Source organism: Oncorhynchus mykiss, chromosome 3 (genome assembly GCF_057628025.1).
Source record: "Oncorhynchus mykiss isolate SJ-2025 chromosome 3, ASM5762802v1, whole genome shotgun sequence".
NCBI classification, from domain to species: Eukaryota; Metazoa; Chordata; class Actinopteri; order Salmoniformes; family Salmonidae; genus Oncorhynchus; species Oncorhynchus mykiss.
The window spans coordinates 46,510,576-46,532,436 of record NC_143024.1 but is presented as its reverse complement, the minus strand read 5'-3'; the positions used below and the strand labels follow the sequence as shown (position 1 = coordinate 46,532,436).

Sequence of the window (21,861 nt, the reverse complement as noted above, 5' to 3'; positions counted from 1 at the left end):
AAAAGTTGACTACTTTAAAATGGCAGAAGCATGGACATCCTCAATGGCATTGCCCATACTAAAACTGGCCACTAGAGGCCTCTGTCATTCTCTATGGGAGAATCATTGATTATTAAAAAAATACAGAGGGGTGGGGTATTCAAATTGGCTAGTGTGTCACAGTACTCCACTCCTTTTTTCTATGCACATGCACAACTATATCAAGTAGAGACCAATCGGAACAAAGGAGAGGCAACCGTAGCTCCACCTCTCTCTCCCCCCATGCCTCCCCTGAGTTTTTTTTTAGATGTATAATCCCTGAGTTGACCCAGAAAATAGGCAGTTGTTTCAAGATCTGATGCGGCAATCTGTGCATCGGCCCTGCTTGAGCATGAAGCGCAACCCTGTGGAATACATACTGTAATCTGGAGACACTTCGCTTTGCAGTGCAAAACTCAAATAAAACGTAGCAGTAGCAAAATCCCTGAATTTTAATCCGAGTAGATACGGGTACGTGTTTGTTTTAATGCATTTATTGTAGAATTCGCTGTCTGGCGTTTGTGTGAAGGTCTTGGGGTTGCTGATCCATTGTTTGCCTTTTCGTTGTTTTTAGGAGTATGGGAATAATTAATCAGCAATGCAATTGTAGGCTAGAAATATTTGATTGAAATAAAATAGTGGTGTGTATTAACAAAGGGAGGAGGTCGTAGACGTAATGGATGTTATGCATTGAATTTGGGAAGCAATCCTAAATTTGAACAACCATATAATATAGGCTACAGTTGTTGGAGAATGAATAATGCCAATGTATCGCTTCTTTGTTGCAACGTGCATAAAATAACCGAGCTGGTTTCATTGTGTTTGATGTGCACTGTGGAGGGAATATAAACCAAATTATAATTAATGCATCACTAACCGAGACGCATTTTATAATCTGTTAAATCAATCGAATATCTAGTTTTAAAGGTAACAAGGTTGATAATTAGCCTACCTGTGTTTCAATCGGCAAGGCACAAAGGAGTATTTGCAGTGACGCTGAGGAAGACATGGAAAGGCTTTCTAGTGTTCGCGAAAAGAGCACAAACCCAGCGGTTCTTGAATAGGAAGCGTCTCCTGTGGTTTCACTCTGCCAGTTTAGGACATTGTAGGCTACATATTTCCAGGAAATAATATTGCGTAACAATATTTCTCAAACCTCATATATCGAAATAAATTGTCTTGTTGCCAAATCAACCCGTTTTTCTACACGAACTGCCACAAACTGCTCTTATGCATCCAGACAGGTTCCTCTAGTGCAGCCAAGTCATATGTCCTATTCACTAATTGGTTTCAATCGTGCCAAATGTAGGCTACTGCATGCTCATTGGACTTCTACCTACCTACATGAGGGGTTGAAAATCAACTGCATCGCTTTAATTGTGTTTCCTCTATGCTCAAAGACAGGAGCCATGGCAGATCATCTAATGATGCCCATGAACCACAGCTCTGTGGGTGGGGGCCTCCACGGCTACAGAATGGGCATGAACGGAGGCCTGCAGGCAGGCCACCAGCAGCACGTGGTGCCTCAGCCTGGCCTCCGAGCCCTGCCCAATGGCCAGATGATGCACTACGGCGGGGGACCTCAGCAGCAGGCCACCATGGAGGTGGCCATGAGGCAGCGGCAAGGCATGGTGGGGCCCGTGAACGGACAGCTCAACGGGGCTCAGATGGGCCACCACCAAATGACGTCTGGTAACATAATGTACAACAACGGGCAGGCCCAGCAGCAACACCACCCCCAGCACCATCACATGAGCCAGCAACAGCAGGCCCAGCAGCACCCACAGCAACAACAGCAGTATATGAATGGTGGTCTCACGTCCCAGCAGCTCATGGCCAGCATGCATCTGCAAAAACTCAACACCCAGTATCACGGACATCCACTGGGGCCCATGAACAGCAACCACATGGGCAACGGGGCAGCCCAGTACCGCATTGGCCCGGCCCAGCTGGCTAACATGCAGCAGATGGCTGGGCCGGCACTAGCCTTGAACGGCATGGACGCAGACATGATTGACGAGGAGGTTTTGACGTCCCTGGTCATGGAGCTGGGCCTGGACCGCATTCAGGAGCTGCCCGAACTCTTCCTGGGCCAGAACGAGTTTGACTTCATCTCAGACTTTGTGAGCAAACAGCTGCCCAGCACCGTCAGCTGCTGAGTGAGAGAGGACCTGAGTCAATGATGCTGTGAAGGGGCCTGGAGGGGTGGAAAGTTTGGAAAGACTTGAGTAGAGTGTTGCCCACTGGAGACAATTCAGCTTTTTGTGTTGTGCCTTTCACTGTAACTGCTTGGACGCAGTGAAAGGCAGAGAAGAGTGAGCGAGAGACGCTGGTCTGGATAACTACAGTGCTATGGTGTCATTTGTGAAGTGACCAGAGGTGTGGTTCTGTGTTGGGTCGCAGCTCACCTGTATAGGGACATCGTCCTCCCGCATCTCTTCTCTCCAAGGATGAATGTAAACAAAACTGCTAAATTTGAGAAGCCACTCTGAACAATGTTAAGACACTTGCCTCCTACCTTGGACTCAATGGCAATTTAGTAGTAAGATGTATTTATTTATTACTCTCTGAGAAATTAATATAGAACAAACCAGAGACTGACAGATCTTCCAGAGAGAGGATCAAGTGCTTTTTGTGTTTTGGGTAAGATCAGGGGGAAGTAAAGCCCCTCAAATTAATTTTGGATCTTCCAAGAGCTTGGATTTCTCTCCAAGGATTTCTCTCTACAAGTAGAATGTCATTTAATGGATTTGAATGGAAGTCCATCATAAGTGAATAGCTCACTTTTGGCAAGTGTTGCTTTTCACTGCGATGTTCTCGAACCTACTGCTTGTACTGTCTAAATCTGTGTTACTACAGGAAAGTCTATGTAAGATGTAGAACTGCCTTAATTATGCCAATGTTATTATTATTTTCTTTACTTTATTGCTGTGTTTTTTATCTTGACCTTTGTGGTCAAGACGGGGGGTTGTAAAAGGGTTTTGAGGATCAATAAAAATGGCCTGGATATAAGTGTGGCCTGCTTTTACATTCATTGCACAACTCCATCAGGCATTTAAAGGTAACCTGGTGGGCTAAAGGGAATAGGCCAATTCAGGGCTTTCCATCCTGCAGGGTCCAGGATATTAAATAACTCAATACTGAATTAGTTTATCTCAAAGGTGTCCCTGTTTCTTAGGAAGATCTTTTATTTCCCTCAAGGTATGCACAGTCTTGTGGTGACTGTGACGTTTTACTGCTGAAAGCAGCAAATCGCCTTCAATCCTGTCATGGAAAATGATGACTGGTGTGTTAAAATCAAACTCAAAGGTGCACTGCTATCCACCAAAAAGCTGAATTTCTAAGCTGAATTCTTGACCTTTTGATATGGAGAAGGACCCACATTGTGGTTTTAGTCATTGCATTCCTGATCATCCCGACTCCATGAATAAACAGCGATTGAGGAATGAATGTCCTGGTTCCTAGAAGTTGCCATAACTCTTATCTGTTGCTGGGTAAAAAAAAGTAGGTGAGATCTAGGCATGTGTATGGCGGGGGAGGTGGAGCAGGCCAGGGTTAATCTACGCTTAACTTGATGGGGTGTTTAACTGAATTCATCCCATGTGAATTACTACCCCACGGGCAAAGAGAAGTATGGTACACCTTTAGTGACAGAGAATTCACTTCATGGGTGGTTGGGGAAGCAAAATTAATATAGGTTTGTGCCAATAACAAATGGCATATACAAGCATGGCTTCCTAGACTTTTGCAATGTATTAGCCACCTGATATCAATTCTAATGAGTTTCTTAGTATTCTATGGGGTTGGGGTTTGCCTCAGGGCATGGCATGCTTGATTGATGTCATGTTATGGGAATATCACCTCCACATCTAACAGTTAAAGGTGCATTATGCAGAAATCGCTCCGCCATTTCCTGGTTGCTAAAACTCATAGTTCGCCTAATTTCAGTTAGTGACAAAATAAGCTAGTATAGTGTAGAGTGTCATTGTACCATCTAAGCTGCTGTTAAAATATATTTTACATAACCAAAAATATTGTTTCAGCTGTTTGAAGATGGTGTACAAAACCGAAAGTAAAAGATGCAAAAACAAAACGGGAAGAATGGGAAGCATAGAAATAGCGCACATAGAACAGATATACTGCTTCTTAGACTTGCTTTCCAGTAGAATGATAATCTAACTCACATGTATATGTGCATTTGGTCAGGTTGACCAAAAAGTTACATGTGGCCAGTTTAAGATATTTTTATGCAACTTGATGAGTAACAAGTCCTCGCTTTTTGTCTAACTCATTCTAAAAGAGTATCTATTTTCAGTGGTTCAATTGTGTAGAACAAGTCGGCCTTTACTGCCAAATTGAAACATGGAATCAACTGGTGGCTTGCTCTAAATGAAACTCACTTGATCTTAATGTAACTTACATTTGTGTTTGCCAAACACAACTCTAGATTCAGCCGAGGGCATTGTGGGTTTTACTTGGGTTGTCATGAGAAAGGCTGGGGCATAAGCTACAATTGTGCTGCCCCTCATGGCACCATCCTTAGTAATGGTTGCAGGGTCCCTGCCCAGTCTACAGGGTCTTCCTGGAAACTGCCAGGACAGTGCAGGTTGTGCTGAGGCAGGAGGACTAACTGACAAAACACTGGCTCCACACACTATATCTGAAAACACTGCATTGCAAGGTCCCTCTTTAGCATCAATAAAAAAAAGAGGTGGTTTCTTAAGCATTGTGCATCCAGAGTTAAATGGGATTCTGTCCCAAATTTCCTCTGTTTGCTCACTCAATCCCTTGTTATGTTTGTTACCTACAGAGGGGCCAGTCTAGACATGGGTTAATCGGGGTGTGACTGGGAGACGTTTACAGTTAGCCTGTTTCTGTTTTTCTCTTTCTCTCAGACAAGGCAGCCCACCCACAACAACTGCTAGCTATGCAACTTGTCTTCTTCTTGTGTCGGCTTGCTGTTTTCTCTTATGTCAAAGCTCCAAAACCCACATGGAGAGAAAGACCGATAGAAACACAATTCTGCATATAAACACCAAGGAAATTCTCCAATGTTAAAAAAAAAGTTACATTAGAAACTACTTCTTGAAATTAAGTGGGCAGAGTTTTTGGTGCATGGGGATTTCTCTGTGGGATTTACCCCTAAGAGGCCCTAGGATTCCTGACAAAGACCACCCCTAAACAGTGTTCAAGCACCCTCACTTGGGCAGACGGATCGCACTGTTGCGTATGGAAACAAGTATAGGGCTAATATTCCTCTCATTCTCTGTTACACATGGTCCGTTCTACACAAGCCTATCCATTTGTATCTCTAACAGCTCCTAGCTTCAGCACCCCCACACTGGGGATGAGAGATCATACTGGGGCTAAAATATCAGATTGTTGCATCTGGAAATATATTGCGTAATGTTAATATTCCTCTCATTCTCTGTTACACATGGTAGTCAGTTCTATGTAAACTTTACATGTCTACCTCCTGAACAGGCCCAAGCGTTCTATTTCCAGGTACTACAGCTGGTGTCGAGGCTTCTCATGAGCTCAGTGTAATCTCAGGGCCCTGCACCAATGAGGGCACAGTGGCCATTCCTAGTCACGCATGGGCTGTGGTCCCCACCCCCCAACCCCTCTCTGATAAAGCAAGCTGTCCAAGCCTGCAGGCTGATCAAACATGCTAACTGGATAACACTAGTATTTTGCTATGAATTATCTGTCTCATAAAGTGCTAGCAATTCTGTTTTGTCATATTTTTTTTAATCATTGCATTGGCTCTCGTCTATACGCCCTTATTTGCAGTTGTATCTCATGCTGTAGGCTATTCCCTTTATAAATATGACATTGAGTGAGCTTCCCGCTGTCCCACTAAAATATCCTATTCAGGGATTTCAACTATGTTGTAGTGATTGGACTATATTATCACTATATTATTCAGAAAAAAACGTTGACCCTAAAGTTTGTAGTTTATTTGATTATTTGATGACTAAGTAGAAGCCTCACGGGAATTAGGACAGAACAAACACAGGATCAGATGTGGAGTTATTTATTGATAGCAGGGGCAGGTTCCTGAAAGCCTGGTTGAATGTGGGAGGTTGTATTATCCTGCATGCCTGCATTCTGACTATTTGCAGAGAATGGTTGTTTTAGGACCTAAATCTGAATTTACTTCTCACCATCTAGAAGGTAAATAAACTAACTGCAGCTTCACTGGTGTGAGATAATTCAGAGGACATCAAATCAAATTGTATTTGTCACATTCTTCTTACGAACAGGTGTAGACTTCTACAGGATAATGTCCCTAAGCACACAGCCAAGACAACGCAAGAGTGGCTTTGGGACAAGTCTCTGAATGCCAGAGCCCAGACTTGAACCCAATCAAGCATCTCTGGAGAGATCTGAAAATAGCTGTGCAGCGACGATCCCCATCCAACCCGACAGAGCTTGAGAGGATCTGCAGAGAAGAATGGCGAATACAGGTGTTTGTAGAAATTTTTGTAGAAATTTGCAAACATTTATAAAAAAATTGTTTTGCTTTGTAATAATGGTGTAATTATAGTGTGTAGATTGATGAGGACATAAAAAAAAATAAAAAAATTTTTTTGAATAAAATGCGTGAAAAAGTCAAGGTGTCTGAATACTTTCCGAATGCAATGTATGTGATGAGTCAAAAGAGTTAGTGCAAAAAGGGTCAATGCAGATAGTCCGGGTAGCTATTGGTTAACTATTTACTGTAACTAACTACATAGAAGTCTTATGGCTTGGTGTTCTAGACTTGGTACATCGGTACCGCTTGCGAGGCGGAAGCAGAGAGAACATTCCATGACTTGGGTGGCTGGAGTCTGACAATTTTTACGGCCTTCTGACACCGACTGGTATAGAGGTCCTGCATGGCAGGGAGCCCATTACTTGCCCATTACTTGCAATGCTCATACCTTGAAATCCAACCCATCACGCGCCACACAGTATTCTTGTTCATGTTTCTATACTTTTACAGCAATGTTTTCACTGACTGAGGAAGCCATGTGAGTGTGTTTGAGAGATTTTCTTTTCCCCTTGAGAGATAATACCCTTGCTGACATGTGACCAATCAGCTACGTTCCTGCAACCGTTGCTGCAACATTTCCTGACATTAGCCGGCACCATCTGCAGAGACCTGGGGGTGCTGAGACGGGGCTTTTCAGCCACGATTGTCTCACAAACAAGGTCACAGGAACCCAAGGAGAGGGCTGCTCTCCATTCAGCATGCATACCAAGACCTGAGGCAATTAGAGAAAGACCCTACAGCACATCCATTCTGCTGACAGTGAAAGCATTCTGGGACGCCAGAGAGGTAGAGGTGGCCTGAACACTTTATCCCTTTGGTCAACCTCTGGCTGTGTTCACACCTGTCTCGCTACACCACCTGGCTAAAACCACTGCCTTCAAACTGGACTCAGGGGTAAACGTAATATAGTAAACAAAAATCCAGAACTATTAGTATGATATGTGACGTTTGGTATGGTATGTATTACTTTTTGGATGTCCTCCATCCATTTTGTATGAAATGTTTCGAATTACAATTTGTATGATACACTACATTACCAAAATTATGTGGACATCTGCTCATCGAGCATCTCATTCCAAAATCATGGGCATTAATATGGAGGTGGTCTCCCCTTTGCTGCTATAACAACATCCACTCTTCTGGGAAGGCTTTCAACTAGATGTTGGAACATTGCTGTGGGGACTTACAATCCATTCCGCCACAAGAGCAGTGAGGTCGAGCACTGATGTTGAGCGATTAGGCCTGACTCGCAGTCAGTGTTCAAATTCATCCCAAAGGTGTTTGATGGTGTTGAGGTCAGGGCTCTGTGCAAGGAATTCAAATTATTCCACACCAATCTCGACAAACCATTTACGTATGCACCTTGCTTTGTGTACATTTGTGTGCATTGTCATGCTGAAACAGGAAAGGGATGTCCCCAAACTGTTGCCACGTAGTTGAAAGCACAGAATATTCTAGAATGTATGATGTAGCGTTAAGATTTCCCTTCACTGGAACTAAAGGGGTCTAGCCCGAACCATGAAAAAGAGCCCCAGATCATTATTCCTCCACCAAACTTTACAGTTGGCACTATGCATTCGGGCAGGTAGCGTTCTCCTGGCATCCTCCCAACCCAGATTTGTCCATCGGACTGCCAAGTGGTGAAGCATGATTCATCACTCCAGAGAATACGTTTCCACTGTTCCAGAGTCCAATGGCGGCAATCTTTACACCACTCCAGCCAACAACTGGCATTGCACATGGTGATCTTAGGCATGTGTGTGGCTGCTCGGCCATGGAAACCCATTTCATGAAGCTCCAGACAAACAGTTATTGTGCTAATGTTGCTTCCAGAGGCAGTTTGAGTAGGTGTGTCAATACTTTTGACTGGTACTGTAGGTCCTGGATGTCAGTAACCTTGGCCCCAGTGATGTACTGGGCCATGCGCACTACCCTCTGTAGCGATGCAGCAGAATACCACCCTTAGGTATCATCTGCAGGAACTCCAGAACAGTCACGTGTTATCGCGGGATGACCGAACCAAGCAACCTAGCTCACATCCGGAGCTCAGGGAACGAGGTAATGTAGACAACAGGAGATTTCAGCATTTTTCTCTTGGCCATTCGGCCCACAGTGACATGGCGCCTCCCTGCCAACACAACCACAGCTTGACTTTTCCTCTTGGCCTTTCGGCCCACAATTCCCTACGGGAGGGTGCCGATGCTCCCTGCGCACTTGGCGGGGATCGCCTTGACAAAATCACCAAAAACTTCCGCCACTTTGACCGTTTCAGGAAAGCCAAACAGCATTCTTCGCAGACATAGAGGATGGCTAACCAAACGCTACGAATGCCGACAGGCTCTACCTGTTGAAGCGAACATCCAACAGACACGTGACAAGGTTAATCCGCCTACAAGAGCAACACGTGCAAAATGACTAAGCTAAACTTGCCAAAGTTTTGAAAATAGAATTCGGTGGTTCTGCGACTCGCAAACACAACAGCTCATTAGCTAACAATATCAGACAAGCTCGAAATGAACACCCACAAGCTTATAGGCTTCGTTCAGCTTACTTTGTCATGCTCACTGAAACAGGAATGGTAGACCTATTAGGATTCAAACAACTGTTTCTGTCAAACATGTCTCCCAACTTCATCAACTACTTGGGCTCTACTGCCCACGTTGGTTTGCCGATCTCGACACTCCGAGAGCTTGCAAGCACTGCTTTTGAAGCATCAAAAGCAAGCTGGGCTAAGAGCCCGGACAGCTCGATTTTAGAGCTTGGGCGGGAACCATCCCTCTAATTGGAAGGTGTGGCATCAGGGACAAGTGCGGTGAAAGATGCCGCACAAAGGGGGTGGCTACCAAGTAACCACCACACCGATAACCACCGCAGTAACAATAGCTATGATGAACATCCCCAACCTAACAGGTCCCGTAGAGGTCGACCTGACCGCTATATCCCTGCACCTAACCCTCACAAAGGGTCAGGACACAAGGGTAACAAGCTTAACAAGGGCAACAAAGTGTTCAACAACGATCTAAACGCTAACCAAAACTATATGGCAACCCGCTATTGGAACTAAATGCTAGATCCACTTACCTCCTGGTACATAATCTGACTCATGCGGATATTTCCATTCCTCGGCACACTCAGCTAGAAACATTGATTGATTACTCCTTCCATGATTTTTAACTTGTTGTTCCCGTGATTGGGCCTCCTACATTTGTGAGACAATACAAAATTCCACTGGCAGCGTACGCAGCAGTACAAGAGATTATCGACTCCCCATTAGCTAAACAGATAATCAGGGAATATAACAGTACGTACAACACTCCCGTGTGGTCTGTTCTGAAACCAACGGGTAAATGGCATCTTACCGTTGACTATAGACAACTCAACAAGCTGGTTCTGTTGTCTCATTGGCCAATGACACAGCTGGACCAATAGTTGCCAAAGGTGGCAAACGCCAAGTATTTCTGCACCGTCGATGTGGTGAATGGTTTCTGGACCATGACAGTTGACCCTCGTGACCAACACAAGTTGGCTTTTTCTTTCTCGAACAAGCTCTTCACATTCAATTGTTGCCTGTTCAGGTATGTGAACTCCCCCTCAGAGTTCAACATCTTCCTGCACAAGGCAATGCCAGATGCAGCATCCAGGGGGACGACAATCTACATGGACAACGTTCTCATGAGAAGTTGAGTCTTGGTCACATCACCTCAACAAGTTGGACCACGTTCTTACCCAACTTGGGACGGCAGGGGCCATCAGGAAGTTTGGCCATCGTGAAATGGCAATGGCGCAGAACCAAGGTAAACTACGTTGGGCTTCTGGTGGGTGCTGAGGGCATCCTGCCACAGTCTAACAGAATCCAAGCAGTCTGCAACATCAAAACACCTACAAACATTCATGAGATGCGCAGTTTCTAGGGAGTATGTAATTACTCCATTCAATTAATCGAAAACTATGCCGACTTGTCAAAGCCTTTGACCTGTCTTCTTCAGAAAGACACCCCATTAGTTTGGGATGGCACTCACAATGAACCTGTGGCTTCCTTGAAAAACCTGCTTTGCGAGGCACCCTGCCTGGTGTACCCCAACAAAGATTCAGATTCCCGGATTATGCGACGTTCAGAATGACACTGTAGAGGAAATGAATTAATTAGCGACTGTTGTAAAATCGATATTCTGATATTCTTTCAGTTAATTTGGGAAATAGAAACTCAATAAAGCCAAACTTTCCCATGGTGCCCCAGGTTATTGAGTTAATAATTACCTGATTAATTTAATCACGTAATTATAAACCGCCAATCATTCGATGAACAGCAGTCGTCACAATCAATCCAATGTCACGACAATGGTCTATTTGCATATAGGCATACTGCAGCTCTAATTGTTTATGCCGCACAGGTCTGTGTGTATGGGCTGAGTAGTGTGTGTCAATACAATAGAATCCTACTCCGATGCGTTCTGCATCCGTTTTCAATGTTTGGAAAATACATACTTTCATCTTTCATCAGAACTGAAAATTAACCTGATTTCAACGTCTAGAAAATATGTTTAAAATACATATTTTCAATGTAATTCTGCTCAAAGGGTAGAGAATTTCCTAGTCGGTTCTTTCCTACAAGTCTCTGGCATCCCCACTAGAATATCACAATCGGTTAGCTAAACCTGTGGGCATTCTGTTAACGCCATGGTCTCTGCTCACCTCCCTGTCAGCAGTTTAAACCTGACTCACTCATGTTTGTTCAGTGTTTGTGAAACTTACATGATATGAGCACAACATAAAGAGCAAGGAGCTGGGAGGTCTATAAATAGCTATTTTTTTTCATGAATGACACTGTGGCTACTATTAGACATCAACAAACATAGCCTATACCCTTGGATGGGCCCTGACCATAAGTCGTAATCGTCTTGCACACAGGCACATAAATACACACACACACAGGAACAAGTCTAACTGACACGCACGCATATACACACACCTCCCTAATCGGCACTGATCAGTGGGTCTGGTCAGTTAACCCTCACATGCACTTTCCTGTTTTTGCTGTGAGGATGTGGTTATATCCGCACTTTCAATGCTTCTGCTGCAATCAATACACGTCAAGCACACAGGCCTACCTCTCATTCACACTTTAAATCAATATCACTTTCCTAGTAAGCTATTTTGTCAGGGAAACACGAAAATAATAGGCGACCGTTGATGTAAGCCTTGTTCAAATTTGCTTTGGAGAATCTAGCTCACCAGTCAGAAAAGAGGTACTAAATTCAATAAGCACCCAGGTGTTACGCAACATATGGGCTAATTAAGTTGCAGCATCACTTGGGACACCTCAAAGGCAAAAACCGTATGCAAATAGTATGTCCTCTGCAAATAACAAGATTGTGACTGACTCATGGCAGAACATGTGCCTGAGCCTCAAGGAGAGGAATCAAGGAGGATGGAGCTCACCTGCCCTCTGTTGGTCAACTGTCGTTCATCTAAAATTTCCTGGAGCAATAAAGAGTATGATTTCAATATTTACTCAATCTTGATCCACTATACCAAAACTGAAAATGTACAAAAACAATTACTGCATAACTCATGCTATTCACTCATCTTGAGACTTTGGCCAAGATTCAATCAGATCAAGTGTTAATGTCGATAACCAAGGTGTAATCGTGTTGGAGATGTCAAATCAGTGAGCAGCTGTTCTTGATCATTTTCATGAAGCCACACCCGTCCCATTAACCTTTAGATGTTCAGAACGAGAAAGTGTGGGCTATATAGAAATTACATTAAACAAAATGAGGACTACCATCAGCCTAATCGAGGTGTAAATTACATCTCACATTCCAGTGTTCGAACTTGCAAACAAGGCTTCATGGGATTTATCTTAATGGCAATGTCCGCTTTAGGTATGTGGACTTGACAACTCTAACACAGTTCGACCAACCAAAAACTGCTATGTGGATGTCGGCTAAATAACTTCATGCTACTCCCATACGGTTTACAAATTAAGAAAGTATGACTGACAGATAAACAGTTATTATATATTTTATTGAACATTAATGAGTATGATAAAGCTCTCAATGTATGAACTCTAATAATATAGTATAAAAATGAAAAAAGTACAAATAACAACAGTCATTGTAAACATCCATAACAAGATAAAGCAACAGTTTATCATGTCAGTATTTCTTCAGCACAGTATAATGTGTTTTGATAATGTAGTGTGTCATACTGTTTGAAAAGCAAGCCTCCAAACAAAAATAAATTCAGAACAAATCCCAAACAGCTGGGAGAAACCTAGTTTTTTCCCCTGGAATTAATTACACTGAACAAAAATATAAAACGCAATGTGCAACAATTTAAAAGACTTTACTAAGGTAAAGTTAATTTACAGAAAAGCCATAATCTATGGATTTCACATGACTGGCAATACAGATATGCATATGATGGTCACATATCTTTAAAAATAAAGGTAGTGCGTGGATCAGAAAACCAGTCAGTATCTGGTGTGACCACCATTTGCCTCATCTCTTTCGCAAAGAGTTGATCAGGCTGTTGATTATGGTCTGTGGAATGTTGTCCCACTCTTCAATGGCAGTGCGAAGTTGCTGGATATTGGTGGGAACTGGAACACGCTGTCGTACACGTCAATCCAGAGCATCCCAAACGTGCTCAAATGGGTGAAATGTCTGGTGAGTATGCAGGCCATGGAAGAACTGGTACATTTTCATCTTCCAGGAACTGTGTACATTTCCTTGCGACATGGGGCCGCAAGGATGAATGGCACGACAATGGGCGTCAGGATCTCGTCATGATAAAATGCAATTGTGTTCTTTGTCCGTAGCTTATGCCTGCCATAACCCCACTGCTACCATGGGGAACTCTGTTCACATTGCCATCAGCAAACTGCTCACCCACACGACACCATACACGCTATCTGCCATCTGCCCGGTACAGTTGAACCCGGGATTCATCTGTGAAGTGCACACTTCTCCAGCGTGCTACTGGCCATCGAAGGTGAGCATTTGCCTACTGAAGTCGGATGCGGCGCCGAACTGCTGTCAGGTCAAGACACTGGTGAGGACGATGAGCACAAAGATGAGCTTTCCTGAGACGGTTTCTGACAGTTTGTGCAGAAATTCACAGTAAACCCACAGTTTCATCAACTGTCCGGGTGGCTGGTCTCAAACGATCCCGCAGGTGAAGAAACCAGATGTGGAGGTCCTGGGTTGGCGTGGTTACACGTGGTCTGCGGTTGTGAGGCTGGTTGGAAGTACTGCCAAATTCTATAAAATGAGGTTGGAGGCGGCGTATGGCAGAGAAATGGACATTCAATTCTCTGGCAACAGCTCTGGTGGACATTCCTGCAGTCAGCATGCCACAACTTGAGACATCTGTGGCAAAACAGCACATTTTAGAGTGGCCTTTTATTGTACCCAGCACAAGGTGCACCTGTGTAATGATCATGCTGTTTAATCAGTTTCTTGATATGCTACACTTGTCAAGTGGATGGATTACCTTGGCAAATGAAAAATGCTCACTAACAAGGATGTAAACAAGATTTGAGAGAAATTAGCTTTTTGTGCGTATGGAACATTTCTGGGATCTTTTATTTCAGCTCATGAAACATGGGACCAACAGTTTACATGTTGCATTTATATTTTTGTTCAGTATACTTATTTCATACAAAACAGCCAAAATGGCTTAATGCAAGTCCATATTTTCCAGGGAAGGCACAAAAAAAAGTGATCAAAAACAATGTAATACAAACTCTGTCCTAAAATGGCCATTTCAGTAAAAAATGGCTACACACAGGGAGGGCATCATTGGTAGAGGTTGTTGTAAGAGAATATGGAATAGAAAAACAGGCAAGTAACATGATGGATGAGGAGGAGCTGTGGGCGAGTCAGTCAGTCTGCATATCCAATGCTGCCGTAGGGCTGGATTGTGCCACACAATAGAAATAAAATGTAAATAAGAGAAGTTCGCCACAGGGCTTCTTAGATGCGGCAGAGAAAGGGAGGGGATATATGACACCAGGTATCATAGCCTAGTGGCGGATGCGACATGTGATGGTTAGTCCAGTAGTATGCTGTGCATTATATCCTGTAGAGGGGAGGGGGGGACGGGACGCTGATGAGTTCAATTTGGGCGTCCATGTTTGAGCTTGTCGATGTGGAATGTGAGTTTTAGGGCAGGCCCGAGCTTCAAGCCCATGTATTTCATCATCATGTCGCTGCGTAGTAGCAAGAGGGCTTTGCCATCAATCTCCTGCAAAACATAGGAGTGGGATAACATTTTCATTTGCTATTAAGGTTATAAACTCAACAAAACACTTAAGAATTTGAAAATACTTCCACTATAAACAATGGCAAAACATACAGTGCATTGGGAAAGTATTCACACCCCTTGACTTTTTCCACATTTTGTTATGTTAGAGCCATATTTTAAAAGGGATACAATTCTTTTTTTCACTCATCAATGTACACACATTATCCCATAATGACAAAGTGAAAACAGTTTTTTATACATGTTTGAAAATGTATTAAAAACAAAAACAGAAATACCTTATTTACATAAGTATTCAGACCCTTTGCTATGAGACTCGAAATTGAGCTCAGGTGCATCCGGTTTCCATTGATTTTCCTTGATGTTTCTACAACTTGATTGGAGTCCACCTGTGGTAAATTCTATTGATTGGACATTATTTGGAAAGGCACACAACTGTCTATATAAGGTCAAACAGTTGACAGTGCATGTCAGAGCAAAAACCAAGCCATGAGTTCGAAGGAATTGTCCGTAGAGATCCGAGACAGGATTGTGTCAAAGCACAGATCTGGGGACGGCTACCAAAGAAATTCTGCAGGATGAAGGTCCCCAAGAACACAGTGGCCTCCATCATTCTTAAATGAAAAAGGTTTGGAACCACCAAGACTCAGGAGTGGCTTCGACACAAGTCTCTGAATGTCCTTGAGCGGCCCAGCAAGAGCCCGGACTTGAACCCAATCAAACACCTCTGGAGAGACCTGAAAATAGCTGTGCAGCGACGCTCCCCATCCAACCTGACAGAGCTTGAGAGGATCTGCAGAGAAGAATGGGAGAAACTCCCTAAATACAGGTGTGCCAAGCTTGTAGCGTCATACCCAAGAAGATTCTTGGGTAGACTCTAATCACTGCTAAATGTGCTTCAACAAAGTACTGAGTAAAGGGTCTGAAAACATATGTAAATGTGATCTTTTTTTGTATTTGTAATTTTTAAATACATTTGCAAAATGTTTATAAAAACCTGTTTTTGCTTTCTCATTATGGGGTATTGTGTGTCGATTGAGGGGGAAAAAACAATTTAATACATTTTAGAATGAAGCTGTAAAGTCACAAAATGTGGAAAAAGTCAAGGGGTGTGAATACTTTCCGAATGCACTGTAAGTGTCCCTCTATGCTGAGTGTTCTGTCAGGCTGATACGTACATATACAATAGGATAGTACTGTTCTATTAAATTCTGTAGATACGTACGTGTTTTCTGAAGAGATCTGCGTGGGGGGACAGTAGGGGGTCTATGTCTCTGATGAACTGCATGACGTCCTTCACCGTCCACAGGTTGGGGTCCTGGCCACTGGGCCGAGGGCTCTCTCTGAAACGCTCAGAGCCTGTTGGATGGCGCGTCAGAGTAGAGATACAGAGGAACATTAGTCACCAATCACCAGTTGGGTTTGTTATTATGGGATGATGAGCAACTCCATCTAAAGTGTTACCGAAAAGCCATACACAACCCATAAATTAGCTTGGCTAAAAATCAAATCAAATCCACTGGACAATATCATTTTTGCCTTTAATGACATGCACTGCATTAAAGATAAACCCCGACCTGAAGAGTTGAGATGTAGCAACTTGGTGGGGGACCGCAGGCCCAGAGGCTGCCCTGTCGAGCCTGGGGACAGGGGGCTCTTTTTTAAGTGCCCCGAACCCCCTACACCGTTCACCATGAGGAAGGACTCACCTGGAACAACATGGACAGGAGAGTCAATGACAGGCCCAAGTGACATACCTGTAGCTTAACTGTAGTCAAAAAGTTTGCTTAGTGGGACATTACTGGCTATACCTTGGGCTGTTGCGGTGACCGTATTATCGCCACACCGGCAGTCTTGAGTTATGACCGCAGTAAAATTCCATGCGACTGTTGAGTCATGGTAATAGCCTCTTATGCACTCCGGACATGCTTTGGTAATACCTAACTTGCTAATGACCATCAGGTCCCAATGGCCTGGAACTCAGGGCTCTATTGTCCCTCCAACTACTCTGACATCAATGCAAATGTTATCGAAAATCACTTATTATCAAAACAGTATTGCGCTTTCAAAACTCGCCTCAATGTGATGATCAATTTGAAGAAAGAAGTTCAACAGCAGGTTGAAAGTGAGTGTAAAACATGGTCGTTGTGGATGTTGTTTCAAAGCCTAACACAACAAAATGGACAGCGCTTTCTAAGGTGATGATTCATTCAAAACACCAATACGCAGTTTAGAGCTTATGCATACGCATTAATTTATGAGCCCAAGCCCGAAAAATACCTCAATTAAAATTATGATTGTGCCGTTACACAATACATAGACTACCACATAATACACATGGCAAAAAAACATAAAACAAAACTGATTTAAGATGTCTTTGGTACATAATTGGTCTAGCCTATACAAATTTGAGTAATCGCCATTGAGTGTGGACTGTATTATTATGCATACTGGATGGACTGGTTACCTTATGCTACGCTCCAAAATGTCTATCCATGAGTCTGGGAGAGAACATACAGTGGGGCAAAAAAGTATTTAGTCAGCCACCAATTGTGCAAGTTCTCCCATTTAAAAAGATGAGAGAGGCCTGTAATTTTCATCATAGGTACACTTCAACTATGACAGACAAAATGAGAAGAAAAAAATCCAGAAAATCATATTGTAGGATTTTTAATGAATGTATTTGCAAATTATGGTGGAAAGTAAGTATTTGGTCAATAACAAAAGTTCATCTCAATACTTTGTTATATACCCTTTGTTGGCAATGACAAGAGGTCAAACGTTTTCTGAAAGTCTTCACAAGGTTTTCACACACCGTTGCTGGTATTTTGGCCCATTCCTCCATGCAGATTTCCTTTAGAGCAGTGATGTTTTGGGGCTGTTGCTGGGCAACACGGACTTTCAACTCCCTCCAAAGATTTTCTATGGAGTTGAGATCTGGAGACTGGCTAGGCCACTCCAGGACCTTGAAATGCTTCTTACGAAGCCACTCCTTCGTTGCCCGGGCGGTGTGTTTGGGATCATTGTCATGCTGAAAGACCCAGTCACGTTTCATCTTCAATGCCCTTGCTGATGGAAGGAGGTTTTCACTCAACTTTAACTATTCATGAAAATCGCAAATGAAATTAAATAAATATGCTAGCTCTCAAGCTTAGCCTTTTGTTAACAACACTGTCATCTCAGATTTTCAAAATATGCTTCTCAACCATAGGAAAACAATCATTTGTGTAACAGTAGCTAGCTAGCGTAGCATTTAGCGTTAGCATTATCGTTAGCATTTAGCAGGCAACACTTTCACAAAAACCAGAAAGGCATTCAAATAAAATAATTTACCTTTGAAGAACTTCAGATGTTTTCAATGAGGAGACTGTTAGATAGCAAATGTTCAGTTTTTCCTGAAAGATTATTTGTTTAGGAGAAATCGCTCCGTTTGGTGCGTCACGTTTGGCTACCAAAAAAACCCGAAAATCCAGTCATCAATTACGCCGAACTTTTTTCCAAATTAACTCCATAATATCGACTGAAACATGGCAAACGTTGTTTAGAACCAATCCTCAAGTTGTTTTTCACATATCTCTTCAATGATATATCCTTCGTGGAAGTGTGCTTTCCGTTCTGAATCCCAGGAGAAAATGACCGCAACTGGAGATTACGCACCAATTTAGGCAAAGGACACCGGGCGGACCCCTGGAAAATGTAGTCTCTTATGGCCAATCTTCCAATGATATGCCTACAAATACGTCACAATGCTGCAGACATCTTGAAGAAACGACAGAAAGCGCAGGGTCGTTCCTGCTGCATTCACAGCCATATAAGGAGACATTTGAAAACAGAGCTTCAGAGATTCTGCTCATTTCCTGTTTGACGTTTCATCTTGGTTTCGCCTGTAGAATGAGTTCTGTGGCACAGTTTTGGAAATGTTAGACTGTTTTCTTTCCAAAGCTGTCAATTCTATGCATAGTCGAGCATCTTTTCGTGACAAAATATTGCGCTTAAAACGGGCACGTTTTTTTTGATCCAATAATGAAATAGCGCCCCTATAGACTTAACAGGTTAAATAAGAAGTTACAAGTCTGTGAGAGCCAGAAATCTTGCTTGTTTGTAGGTGACCAAATACTTATTTTCCACCATAATTTGCAAATAAATTCATTAACAAGCCTACAATGTGATTTTCTGGATTTTTTCCCCCTCATTTTGTCTGTCATAGTTGAAGTGTACCTATGATGAAAATTACAGGCCTCTCTCATCTTTTTAAGTGGGAGAACTTGCACAATTGGTGGCTGACTAAATACTTTTTTGCCCTACTGTATAACCCTAGGCGATGCTGTTGGTTGTGCAGGGCGGCTTACAGATACGCCTACAATTATAGTGAATTTGTATTTGATTTTGAATAGCCAGTTAATAGGGAATTTTTTATATTTTCATAATTAATTGGGTGACACATTACCTTTCGCTATACAGACTACCTTACCACCATGCCTTTCCATCTCCTCCTCGCTCTCCTTTATTCCTTTCTCGAGCGTGCAGAGGGGCTGTCAACAGTTTAGTGAAATTTGTTTTGTTGTGAAAACATGTTACCATCGATTGAAAAACGTACTGGCGAGAAAGTGCACGGCCTCCATTCGCTATTCGAGTGCATGCAGATTACATATATTTTTCCCCCTCCCCATTTGATAATGAGCCATTCTAAATCTAAACAAATTGTAAGGTTTATATCATTCACAACTAAAGTTGCCAAATAACTCTAAACCTAGCGTATAGGACCTGTTTCAAATGATCACTTTTACACTTAACATAACCACTTCATATGCGCACTCGCTCTGGAATGGGGAAAAATATCCTTTCTATTTTATTCAGCTAAGTTCAATTATATAAAATCATGGCACGGGACTTTTAAGCATAGCTTAATGAATAAGACTACAGCCTATGGCATGGAGCATAGCCAGATAACATACAGTATGCCAACTCACATTCTGTTCTTCTGAAACACATTTTCTTCATATCATGTTTCTTTAGACCTGACTAAAATAAATGCTGAATTTATTGTGACGGTGTATATTAAATAAAATATACACCATCACAATAAATCCATTATAGCGAAGTCTAAAAGAAACATGATTTGAAGAAAATGTATTTCAGAAGAACAGAATATGAGTTGGCATACTGTATGTTATCTGGCTATGCTCCATGCCATAGGCTGTAGGCTTGTTCACTTAGCTGACAAGGTACAAGCTGCTGATGAGCTTGCCTTTGGGACAACTATATTAAAAAAAAAAAAAAGTCTAATCTTAGACTTTTTAAAACGTAGATGTTCCAAAGGCACGCTCATCAGCAGCTTGTATGTGGCTTGTATGCAATTTGTATTCGCGGAGGCCTGGAAATGCTAAACGTGTTTCTGTTATTAACGGTCAATTACCGTGAGACCGGCAGACTTTTGCATTACAAAAACCGGCTGACCTCCAGTCCTAGCTACACCCTAAAATAAGAGTTTTTGTTTGTACACAAATGTTTTCCATTTGTTTGTCCCATTAGAGGTGCATGTTTCTATTTTCATTTTAAATGAAGCGTTAAGGATTTCCTAAGGAGCTGTACCTTCCGAGGAAAGGCAAAGGTTTTTGGCCAGCTTGTGGGGGAGGGGGCTGTAGTAGGAGTCTTGAAGGAACCGCTTGGAGCCTCTTCCTGGACCCGTTGTGAGGCCCTCCCTAAAACTTCTCCTTTCTGGAGAGAGTTGTAACAGAAAAGAAAACTAGTGAGGAGTGAAAAGTAAATACCTACATACTTGACTCAAATCGACACTGCTACAATGGTGAAAAGGCCAAAAAGAAACAGACAACCCTTTTCTGTCCTGAACTAACAGTAAAGTCAAGGTTATGCCCCAGTACAGTGTGTGTGCTGACCTGGGTGGGCGTGGCTGTCGTAATGCAGGCCCCCTCGGGGAACGGGCTGGCTGCCAAACAGAGGGTCACAGTAGAGGTTGTGACAGAGTTTCTCCAGGAAGCGCAGGACGTACGTGACGCTGTTGACCGTGGGCAGGGTGAGGGTATGGTGCTGCTGGTCAAAGTGGGCTGCAAGGGACAGACACAGAGGGCAAGGGTTCGGCACAGACAGCCAATTCCTCACATTTAGCAGCAATGCCAAGTGAATAGGAGATATAGAGATTTGGTTTGATCAATTTCAGGAAAAAAAGATCTACCAGTCTGTTTTAACAACTGGTCCTGATGTAGTGCACAGGGAGGCTTGAAATAAATGAAGAAAAAATCATATTTTTTAAGGAAATGCAAAGACTCTTTGATTATCTCTATAACTAAACTTATAATAAAGCTTATAGAGAGCATAGCCCATACAGAAAGCAGGTACCAGTCCTTACCTGATATGACCTCTCCTCCGTGACCTGGCTTGAGGCAGGAGAAGACAGAGCTCTGGTTGTGGGCACAGTCCACACAGGCCTGGACACACTGCTGTAGCACCGAGGAAGCCCTGCCTGGACCAAAGTGGTCGGGCAGCTGCTGCACCCTCCGCCCGTCCAAGTGGGGTCCCACCTTCCCATACTTGTTCAGGTATACACACACTGTGGGGACACGTAGGTAGATGCAGGCAGTCACGCACACAAACACAGAGGCATCTAACATTCAGCGTGTTTACCACTTTGGCTGAAAAAGGCAGATTTGACTTAATGCTCCAAACATATTTAACAATATCACATTTTCATCGATGATTGACTCGCAAGGATGTCCGAGGGCATACAATTATTCATAATACAGGTTGCACTGGGCTCCACAGAAATCCATATGAGTGTTAATTGTAGTGATGAAGTACTACTTTGTGTGTGTGTACCTGTTGCAGCATGCAAGGCGGCACTGGGGATGATGGCGTTGTCCAGGGGCACCGTGCTGGTGTCTGGCTCTGGCATACTGCTGTTGGGGGAAACGGGCACGGGGTTGGGCACCACCCGCGGTTTTCTCTGTTCACACAGACACACACACACACACATATACACAACGTTTAGTGGGGTGGTATGCGCTCATCCATAAAAATAA

At 43.1% G+C, this 21,861-nt stretch overlaps 2 protein-coding genes across 52 annotated transcripts in view; one reads left to right on the top strand and one right to left on the bottom strand.

Moving 5' to 3' along the window:
- The first annotated feature begins 202 nt into the window (after nt 1–202).
- cited4b (Cbp/p300 interacting transactivator with ED-rich tail 4b) lies at nt 203–3,030 on the top strand. Of its 2 annotated transcripts, none has more exons than XM_021596584.3 (2): nt 203–489; nt 1,419–3,030. In XM_021596584.3, exon 2 carries the CDS (start codon nt 1,428–1,430, stop codon nt 2,175–2,177), a length of 750 nt encoding a protein of 249 aa, XP_021452259.1. In that variant the 5' UTR covers nt 203–489; nt 1,419–1,427; the 3' UTR covers nt 2,178–3,030. The 2 variants fall into 2 exon arrangements, with proteins under 2 accessions (XP_021452259.1, XP_021452265.1); XM_021596590.3 differs by having other exon boundaries at nt 289–489; nt 1,423–3,030.
- An 11,082-nt stretch (nt 3,031–14,112) lies between these two features.
- The window catches only part of LOC110519409 (polycomb protein SCMH1), a 47,369-nt gene continuing 39,620 nt past the window's right edge, over nt 14,113–21,861 (bottom strand). For 27 of the 50 annotated variants that reach the window (XM_021596532.3, XM_021596528.3, XM_021596567.3 and 24 more), the window contains 7 exons: nt 21,659–21,785; nt 21,192–21,392; nt 20,722–20,889; nt 20,417–20,542; nt 16,402–16,533; nt 16,050–16,183; nt 14,113–14,806 (listed from right to left, as the gene is read on the bottom strand). In XM_021596532.3, coding sequence (XP_021452207.1) covers nt 14,678–14,806; nt 16,050–16,183; nt 16,402–16,533; nt 20,417–20,542; nt 20,722–20,889; nt 21,192–21,392; nt 21,659–21,785 — 1,017 coding nt within the window. In that variant the 3' untranslated portion in view covers nt 14,113–14,677. Of the gene's footprint in view, nt 14,807–15,102; nt 15,618–16,049; nt 16,184–16,401; nt 16,534–20,416; nt 20,543–20,721; nt 20,890–21,191; nt 21,393–21,658; nt 21,786–21,861 lie in introns of all 50 variants that reach the window. The other 23 variants (XR_016494636.1, XR_016494637.1, XR_016494643.1 and 20 more) reach the window with 1 other exon arrangement.